The 10,621-nt window shown below is 35.3% G+C and overlaps 1 protein-coding gene and 1 long non-coding RNA gene across 3 annotated transcripts; one reads left to right on the forward strand and one right to left on the reverse strand.

The window, feature by feature from the left end:
* LOC110915017 lies at positions 1-793 on the forward strand. The gene is made up of 2 exons (XR_002578693.2): positions 1-298; positions 373-793. It is a non-coding gene; the product is annotated as an uncharacterized LOC110915017 (long non-coding RNA).
* Positions 794-2,718: 1,925 nt separating this feature from the next.
* On the reverse strand, positions 2,719-10,153 carry LOC110915001 (strictosidine-O-beta-D-glucosidase). 2 transcript variants are annotated; one of them, XM_022159625.2, is made up of 14 exons: positions 9,993-10,153; positions 9,611-9,680; positions 8,586-8,644; positions 8,436-8,511; positions 8,191-8,356; positions 7,088-7,328; positions 6,321-6,439; positions 5,734-5,951; positions 5,569-5,600; positions 4,174-4,276; positions 3,977-4,085; positions 3,271-3,516; positions 3,138-3,200; positions 2,719-3,010 (listed from the first exon to the last, which is right to left on the reverse strand). In XM_022159625.2, the coding sequence occupies exons 1-14, from the start codon at positions 10,098-10,100 to the stop codon at positions 2,950-2,952; spliced, it is 1,671 nt and encodes a 556-aa protein (XP_022015317.1). In that variant the 5' UTR covers positions 10,101-10,153; the 3' UTR covers positions 2,719-2,949. The 2 variants fall into 2 exon arrangements, 1 of the variants encoding a protein (XP_022015317.1); XR_004887334.1 differs by having other exon boundaries at positions 2,733-3,010; positions 3,271-3,535; positions 9,993-10,139.
* Between the last annotated feature and the right edge of the window lie 468 nt (positions 10,154-10,621).

A 10,621-nucleotide genomic window follows, 5' to 3' on the forward strand; every position in this document is an offset into this window, starting at 1 on the left:
CTAAACAAAGTCAAACAGAGTAGATCTAAACAAAACTGAAGCAAAAAAAATGCATATACATCAATGAAAACCAGAAGAACGAATAGATTAAACACACGGAGATGAAGATGGAGATTATACCAGCATACTTTCCTCTGTAGCAAGACATGGTGGATGAATCTGAGATCTGAAAAAAAGAGGCATGCAGAGAAAGAAATTATAGAGAAAGGAGATTGTAAGAGTCAATGATGGGGAGTGAGGGTTAATATAGAAGAGATTGTTGAGACATCAGTTTCATCGCCCCCAATAAAAGAAACAGGTGTTGAGGCGGTTTCCTTCTACTTTTTCATTTACAATGGATTCTCGTTTCCTTATACTTTTTCTTGTTTTTAGCAAGATCTGAAAGCAGATCTGAAACGGGTAAGACCGAGAACCTGTTACACCGGAATGGTTTAAGCAGTGGAGGATGGTGATGGCAGAATGGTGGTGCTACCAGGCACATAACAGGCCAATACTTTTCTGGCAGTCAAATCGATATCGGCGACCACTGCTTTGAGATCTGTAAACTAGGGTTTTTCAAGGTCAGCAAAGATGATCGATTCTTGAGAATCAAACGACGAAATAATTTGTTTTGGGTGAATGGTGATGGAATTAATTGTGGATGATTTGTGACCTTATTTGAGGAGAATTATATTGAAGTATTTGAATTTCATCTTGTTGATAAGTGCAGAATTAATTCGATGATTTTGAAGATCTGAATTGTTGTTCCAAAGTTCATGTTTATGGATTAATAAATAGATAAATTTATATTTTATTATAGTTTTAGTGTTAAAATAAATAGTTGAATGATTATTAGATAATTCCCAAAATACCCCTACCTAGAATTGTATGATTTAACTAAGTTAAGAGGCGGGGAACAAACTGGCGACAGAATCGAAACATCAAGGAGTAAAATGGCTATTTTTAAAGATTTGGGGCAAAACTGTTAAAGTGACCAAACCACAGGGAGCAAAACGGAAGTTTACTCGAGATTTTACTGTATATACGCTCACGACTCCACGAATTTGTTGCTTTGCCACATACAATCAAAAGGGTGCTACTACACGTATCTCTACTTTAACACACTTGGTGATCCCCTCCACCATTAGGAGTAATATCCCTCCCATATAGGGATACGTTCACTACAGAATGAAAATTATCGTTTTAGAAATGAATGGTACGAAAGATTCAGTATTAAGATAGTATTTTTATTTATTAGCACAGGGTGGAGATACAATAGGAAGTTTATTTGGCTAGGAAGGCTAGGAAGTGATCTTGACCATTCATTAAGTTAATCAAGGGCTAAGATTAAATCAGGGAAATTGAAAGGAAGAAAAAAGGCGCGTGAGTTTGTTCAAGGGCATTCTAGTCAATCCAAGCCAATAGTTTCTCTCTCCTCCAATTCCCCCCATTTTTTAAACGTTAATAACTCTTTCATTCGACATTATTTTTTTATAAAAATTGCACCAAAAAAACAAATGTTTTTTTATCTTTAAAACGAGTATACTATTGCTATATTTAAAAAAAAAAATTAAAACCCAGTTGCGTAAAACGCAATAGAAAAACCACCAGTTACGTAAAACGCAATGAAAAAAAAAACCTAAAAAATGACATTTTTCTAAAACGCAATGCACCAAAAAACACAAAGAAATGACTTATTTGTAAAACGCAATGGCCAGAAAACACACAGAAATGTCTTATTTGTAAAACGCAATGGTCAGAAAACACATAAAAATGTGTTTTACCTAAAATGCAATGCACCAAAAACACATAAAAAGATGTTTTACCTAAAACGCAATGCACAAAAAACACAAAGAAATGTCTTATTTGTAAAACGCAATGGCCAGAAAACACTTAAAATGTCTGTTTTCTAACACGCAATGGACTGAAAACACATAAAAAGTGTTTTACCTAAAACGCAATGCACCAAAAACACAAAGAAATGTCTTATTTGTAAAACGCAATGGCCAGAAAACACTTAAAAATAACTCATTCTAAAACGCAATGGACTGAAAACACCTAAAACTCTCTTATTTCTAAAACGCAATGGACACATAAAACTGTCTGTCACTGTGAACTGTCTGAATTGTCTACGAATTACTGTCTTCGAAATGAGCCAATTTCTGGCAGCTCAACCCCAGCCAGGGGCTCTGCCCCTTGGACCCCGCCAGGGGCTGCCGCCCCCGGACCCCCGCAAAGATCGTAAAACGCAATGATTAAATCAAAAACTCAGATCGTGAAAATGAAATTAAAGAATTTCTTACATGGATCGAAGCCGATTTCTTCATCAATTGACGAAATTTGAATGATAGAAACACTTATCAACGCTCGAATCGAATGAATCGAGTGATTATCTCCAAAATCACCGGAAAAACGAGATTTTTTTATGAAATTAAACTGGGTTTTCTTCAAAAAAAAAAAAGCTGAAGAACTCGTTGATCGGGTTTTGAATCATTGATTGGTGATAAAAATCGCACTATAATGTAGTGATTATTGAGATAGAAAGTGAAGAAATAGTTGAAGATGGTGGGTTTTGAAAATGGTGGGTTTTGAAGTTGCTGGGTTTTGAAAAAGGAAGAAGAAGGAGTTGGATTGACTAAAATACCCTTTCTCTTTATTTTAAAATTTACCACATGTTATAATTCTATGGCTTCCTATCCTTCCTAGCGAAAATTAACTTCCTATTTGATCTTTACCCTATTAGCACATAGCTATGATTTATTTATCAGTAACATTTATTATGTTTTATTCTTTACAAATGGAATTTAAAACACATAATTACTAAACAAATTAAGCAATCATCAGTTCATCACCCTCTATAAATTCAACAAACCTTTTATACATTTTTCACTTTTACCCTCCAACTTCAGCCAATGTTCCAGTAACCTCCAAGAATCTGAAATGTGAGCTGCAGCCCCTCCCCTACTATACTCACCTTTGTTCATCCTTCAACTTTACCCCACCAAATTTGTAATTAACTTTCATATTAATCCTACAATTAACATATCTACTAATTAATATAAATAAATACATACATACTAAATAAATAAATAAACCTGTCCAAGATCGAAACAACGGTTTAAATTTCTAATCGCAGACGATACAAAAGCAGACCGAACCTTGGCAGCAGAAACGAAAGCAGATCCAAGCAGTAACAGTTGTTCTCGAGCTCCAACTCGAATCTTGACCAATAATAAACAGATTAACAAATCAATTAAGGAAAAAAACAAAGCCGAAAAACGAATCTCTTACTTTGTTGTTTTCTCTGACGATTTACATGTTCGTTCACGGGCAAGATTCTTTTTCTTTTCGGTCTTTTGTTTATTGCTATAACCGAGAAAGTGTTTGTACCATATCGCGGAGTTTTTCGGGTACCTTGTATATTTTCCGCCCTTAAAATCTATATATATTAGACCGAAACGAGCAGAATAACCTTCATCCCATTCAAAGTTATCCATCAGTGACCAAACAAAGTATCCCTTCACTCTAACACCAGCACTGAAAAAATTAAAATACCCTATAATAGGATGTTACATGTGTAACATTTTTTTATAAAAAAAAAAAAAAAAAAAAGAGTTAAATGCCATTTTTAGGCCCTGTGGTTTGGGTCACTTTGCCAGTTTAGTCCAAAGGTTTCATTTTTCTCCTGCGGGTCCAATAAGGTTTCACCGTTGCCATTTTAGTCCACTGGGTTAACTTCATCCATTTTTTCTGTTAACCAGAAGGGCAATTCGGTCATATTATATGTAATTCTGTTAACTAGAAAGGCAATTTGGCCATATAAAACGACCGAATCGCCCTTCTCGTTAACAGAAATAATGGATGAAGTTAACCTAGTGGACTAAAATAGCAACAGTGAAACCTTTTTGGACCCACGGGCGAAAAATAAAACCTTTGGACTAAACTGGCAAAATGGCCCAAACCACAGGGACTAAAAATTATTGGTAGATTGACTTGCCTGATTGCATAACGGAGATTTTGAAGATGTTTATTGTGATAATCCATCCGTTCAAGATCAACACGAGCTTCTTCAACTGTTTTTGTATTATCTGTTTTATCAACCCATCCTATGAGAAATACAGTACACACCATGTTAACATTCGAAACAAATAAAAGCAAAAAGATAGATTATATTCAAGGAAGAAATTTCTATACCATTTTCAGTTATGTAAATTAATGGATCTCCATAAGTATCTTTTATATACACGAGCAGTTTGTAAAATCCAGGTGGGTATGAATAAAGCCAGTCGAGACCAGCCTACATCAACCGAGAAAATAAGCAAGCATAAATTGCACAAGGCTGCACATTAGATCAAGAGTAAAGTACACGGATGGTTCCTGTGGTTTACCAAAATTTTGAATTTGGTCTCTACGTTTCCAAAAGTACACGGATAGTCCCCGTGGTTTGCACTTTGTAACGGATTTAGTCGCTGGCCAACAAATCTAAAGGTTTCAGCAGGTCCAAGTTAAAGACTAAATGTGTTACAAATAGGGTTGTAAACGAACCGAGCGAACACGAACAAGGCCATGTTCGTGTTTGTTCATTAAGGTATGAGCCTGTTCAACTGTTCACGAACGCTTACTGAACGAGATTTCTTGTTCGTGTTCTTTCATTAAGAAAATGAAAGTGTTCATGAACTATTCACGATCACTTACCAAATGCAAATGAACTCAAACAAATGTTCATGAACATAAATAAACACAAATGTCTATGAATACATAAACATATATTCATTTTAGAATAAAATTTGCATTTTTCATCACAAAAATTATGAAGTATCCTCGAAAAAATAAGGAATAATTGATTTTAATAATCCCAACTATTAACCGTTGGCCGGCAATGGTCCCAACCTAAAAAATAACCAATGGTGGTCCCACCTTTTCACATATTTTAAATCACTGGACCTTTACTAACAGAACCTGAATTTCTTTTTGTCCCATTTGCTTTTTTTGTTAGTAAAGGTTCATTGGTTTACATTATGTGAAAAGGTGGGACCACCACTGGTTATTTTAGAAGTTGGGACCGTTGCCGGCCAACGACTAATAGTCACTTAACATAATTATCCGAACACAGTTGACATAATTATCAGAAACATTATTAACACAAAATTAAGAAGTTTGTCAAGCTTTAACACAAACTGAAATTGAAATAGTCAAATGAGGGATGTTGGGAGAGACATATAACCAAACGTTAAATGAACGAACACAAATAAACATAAAAGTTCATGAACACAAACGAACACATTACCAAACGTTCACGAACATAAACGAACGAACACAACCTTTGTTCATGTTCGTTCATTTAACTTTACAAAAGAAATTTTTTGTTCGTGTTCGTTCATATATTAAACGAACGAACATAAACGAACTTCCTGCCGAACGGTTCATGAACTGTAACGTTGCGTTTGTTTACAGCCCTGGTTACAACGTGCAAACCACAAGGACCATCCATGTACTTTTGGAAAAAGTTGGGGACTAAATACGTTACAAAATGCAAAGCATAGGGACCATCCGTGTACTTTACTCATATATCAACGAAACAAATCTTACTTTTATTCCAATAGGTATTCCATTCATATTGTCTGCAAAAATAAATAAACAAATAAATAAAAACCGCCAAAAGTTAGCAATCAGGTTCATATTTTTCTTCAAGTAAACCTTGTTTATGTAAAAAGAATAAAATGATTTCGTAATTTTGCATGGATATAAAGATACCTGGTTGCTCAAGAACCTTGCTGTCTGTGAGAAGTGAAACAACGTTTGTTTCTGGTGCGGTAGTGGCGTATTGAGAAGCATAATAATTCAACCCGAGAAAATCATATGATCCCTTAACTAATTCTGATTGCTCTTTTGTAAATGTAGGTAATCGGTCATCAGTGACATTTTCGATCATGGTATCCGGGTATTTACCGCTAAACAACGGTTCCATGAACCTACAAATAATCGGTCATATACGTCTGCTTAATCTAAAAACAATGGAAAAGATTATTTTTTTATTAGAGTTAATTACTGTTTTCGTCCTTGTGGTTTGTCAAAAATCACTATTTCAGTCCATTAATTTAAAAATTGCGATTTCAGTCCCTGTGGTTTCACTTTTGTAACCATTTAAGTCCACCTCGTAACCATTTCAGTCCCTGTACTAACAGAATAAATGGATTGAAATGGTTACGAAAGTGAAACCACAGGGACTGAAATCACAATTTTTAAACTAATGGACTGAAATAGTGATTTTTGACAAACCACAGGGACGAAAACAGTAATTAACTCTTTTTAATATAAATATCTATGAATATTATGCTCACCATCCAAGCATGAAATCTATGGCTCTGAGGGCTGCATCTATGTCATCTTGGAGTTCTGAATTAAGCGGCTCGTAAAACTTCGTATTGAGTGTAATTCCTATTGTACCCCCTTGACTTGCCTGACATTTTTCCGAGTACCAGCTGATTAAAATGTGTTTCTTGTGTGGGTTCCTATTTTGATTAATAAAAATCTAGAGCTGACAGAGCGTGTCATGTCGTGTTAAACGGGTCATATTTGAAACGACACATTTAGCACAACTATTCAACCAGAACATGTTACGTTTCACTATATGAACACAAACATGTTTAATAAGTAGGTTACACGAAAAACGATACGACAGATTTAAGACGATTAAATATAGATAGTTCAATAACTGTATAACACGAATGACACGACGTGTTTAATACGGTTAATGACACCACTCAATACAGTTAAAAAATAATAAGATAACTAACATGATAAAATAAAAATGACCAAAAGTTAAATCATAAAAATCCCTAACGAACTACGTAAGCCGTTTAGTAGAGAGAATGTAACTATGATATGTTAACCGTTTAAAAGATTATAAATCTACATCGCTATGATAAAAGGTTCTTAAACGTGTCATGTCGACATGTTAACCCATTTAACATGATTACGCGGGTTGAACCCGTTGAAACACATTTTAAATCGTGTTGACCCGTTTATGAACCCGAACTCATTTAAATATGTGTCGAGTCATGTCATATTATCATCCATAAAATAAGATATAAGCAAAATACATTACTTGAAATCTTCGACGATATAAATCAACAGCTTTTGCATGTGAAAGAAGTAGGTAGTGTCCCACAATATAAGGCTCGGTGCCAGGATTCCCGGGCATACCTTCACCTCCCCTGCCAGGTGCAAACTTACCCGTCGTGTATCCTTTCTCAACATAAGAATGTGGTTCGTTCAACGTGGTCCAGTGTTTGACCCGATCACCAAACTCCCAAAAGCAAAATTCAACATAGTTTACGAAATCATATCTGTTAAGTGTCACAAACACAAATATAAATTAGAGTAAAGTACACGGATGGTCTCTGTGGTTGACCAAAACTTTTGTTTTGGTCCATAGTTTTCCAAAAGTACACGGATGGTCCATGTGGTTTGTACTTTGTAACGCGAGTAAAATGTCATTTTCATCCCTGAGGTTTGGCCACTTTTGTCCAAAGGTTTGTTTTTTCGCATCTAGATCCAAAAGGTTTAAAATCTTACCATTTTTATCCAACTCATTAACTCCATCCATTTTTCTCCGTTAAATGAGGGGCAATTTCGTCTTTTTAGACATTTTTTGCGATGATTAAATGGTTTGGGTGGGGAGAAAGTCAACAGAGGTGGATCTTTATTTCATATAGTGTTTTTTGTTTTAATAAAAAATGTCTAAAAAGACGTAAATGCCCCTCATTTAACGGAGAAAATGGATGGAGTTAATGAGTTGGATGAAAATGGCAAAAGATTTCAAACCTTTGGATCCAGATGGTAAAAAACAAACCTTTGGACGAAGTCGCAAAAGCAGCCAAACCTCAGGGACAAAAATGACATTTTACTCCTGTAACGCATTTAGTCACACAACTTTTACCAAAAGTATATGGATGGTCCCTATGGTTTGCACTTTGTAACGCATTTAGTCCTTAAGTTGGACCAGCAGAAACCTTTAGATTTGTTAGCTGGGGACTAAATGTGTTAAAAAGTGCAAATCACAGGGGACCATCCATGTACCTTTGAAAAGATAAGGACCAAATCTAAATTTTTCATTAACCACAGGGACCATCTGTATACTTAACTCTATTCTATATATTAAGACAGTAGCATGTCAAACAGACACAAAGTCATTCATTATCTACTTACACAATTTTTTCGCATAAGAAACCGCCGTATTCAGCTTCCAAGACATTGGGAGTGTCCCAGTGCCACAACGTGACATATGGCTCAATGTCATTGGCTAGAAGCTCGTTGATTAGATTATTGTAGTAGTCAACCCCTTCTTGGTTGATACCCAATTTCAGTTTTCCTCCTAAATGTTAAAAACATTAGTTTTTTATCGGGCTTTTACTCTTTTTTTTTTTTTAATTTTAATAAAAGTATAACTTCACCTGGTAAAATTCTACTCCATGAAAGTGAGAACCGGTAGGCTTGCAGACCCATTTTTTTCATGGTTTGTACATCCTCCTGTTTACGGATATTAAAGAAGATTAACACTAGATGAATTTAATTAATAGTATGCAAAGGTTATGCGGGTTGACCTTTGTTTTATAGTAAGAATTAACAGCAATGTTTCCATTATCTCCACCAACAATGCGGCCTGCAGTACAGTTTAAGAAAATAGATTCATGACACAAACCTAACACGAAATTCACGGGTTTGGGTTTAGTATAAACGGGTGAGGGTCAATTTTTTTTGTTAAACGTGTGAACACTTACAGCTAAAGGGTCACGTTCGGGTCAACCTGGCAGGTTCACGGATTGACCCGTTTTAGCCTGTTTATTTATTTCTATTTTTTAAATGTGTTTTATGTCATTGTTACATACTATGCCAAAATCTAGAAATTAAAACACAAACTGACATCAAGTTTTTTTTTTTAAGAATTGTTTAGTACACCTTTGTATTTTGGTTATAAATTTATGAGTAAACTGCCATTTTGGTCCCTGAGGTTTGGTCACTTTTGTCACTTTAGTCCAAAACTCAAACCTTTTAAATCTGGGTCCAAGGTGGTTTCACTTTTATTGCCATTTTGGTCCAAAAATGAAATCAGCTAATATTTGACTAATAAAATCCTGTTATTTTGTCATTTTCCTCAAGGGCAAAATGGCCAAATACCAGCTGATTTCATTAATTTAATTAATGATGTGTTATAATAAAATTATATTGACCGTTTTGCCCCTTAGAAAAAGGACAAAATAACAGGATTTTATTAGCCAAATATGAGCTGATTTATTTTTGGACCAAAATGGCAATAAAAGTGAAACCACAGGGACTCAGATTTAAAAAATTTGAGTTTTGTACTAAAGTGGCAAAAGTGACCAAACCTGAGGACCAAAATGGCAGTTTACTCTAAATTTATTAATTGAATATTAAAATGCAAAAAAAAAAAAAAAATCCGGATAAACACGTCGTGTTTATGTGGACCTGCGAATATTTGTGTCGTGTTCGGGTTCAGGTTCATGTGACTCACAATTATCAGGTTCAGGTTAGTTTCGGGTTGGACCGGTCAACCCGCAAACACTAGCTGTTTTTCAACTTGAATGTGCTGATGGTGAAGAAGACAAACCTGGATCTGTGAGGCAGAAAACATCCCAAATGCTGGGGCCCTTACCACCTTCACAAGCAGCACCTTCAATCTGTGAAAAAAAAAACATGTTAGAAGATGGTGAACACTTTTGAAATCTCATCGAATGTTCATCCTCTCTTTTTCAGGGTGACACGTGGCATGAAGATAAAAGAGTTTTGCAGGACTTCAAATGTCTAATTTTCTGATAATTGATTAACAAAAATCAAAAACCCTAAAATTTCTCGACATAATAGAAGGGGAATGGAGCAAAGTAAACAACATTGGTCCTCTAATTTCAGGAGTTAAAAAATAAAAGAGTTGATCACTTTCAACTAAAAAAGTGGTCAAACTGGCATTTAACAGCAGCAAGATATATATATACCTGATATGCAGAGGTAGCAGCACCCCAGACGAAATCAGAGTCGAAATCGGCACTGCTAATCTCATCAGGGAAGGGAGCAATTTGATCTGTTAAGTCAAAGGTCGCCATTTGCAATACAGAGAATAAAGTCACTTTATCTATAGAAAGGGATTTGATTTGTCCACGCAAATAAAAGTCTTATATTTATTTAAACCGTGTGGGTCAAGCCACTTCTAACGTGGTGTGTTATGAACCGTTCATGTGGGTGTCCACTCAATTTCTTGCAACTAGATGAACATTTGGTGTCAGCTACACTCAATTTCTTACAACTAGATGAACATTTGGTATCAGGTACTGGTATTGATATCGTGGTCATCCCTACTTGCAACTACATCAAACTGGCCAGTTAGAGATGATCAAAAGGCCCAACAAGCGAATGATCATGTGTTTGCTTCAATCGCAATATATATAAAGAAAGGAAAAGAATAATATAGGGTTAAGAATTAGCTTGTATGAAATGTTCTAGTTTCTCATCTCAACTTTCTCTCTTTGAAGTTCCCATCTCTTCTTGGATTAATATGAATCCGTGTTAGTTTGTTCCCTAATTTCCATTGCACAAAGATTCAAGGAGCCGATAAAAAACCGACCCT

This window comes from Helianthus annuus, chromosome 2 (assembly GCF_002127325.2).
Source record: "Helianthus annuus cultivar XRQ/B chromosome 2, HanXRQr2.0-SUNRISE, whole genome shotgun sequence".
Classification (NCBI taxonomy): domain Eukaryota; kingdom Viridiplantae; phylum Streptophyta; class Magnoliopsida; order Asterales; family Asteraceae; genus Helianthus; species Helianthus annuus.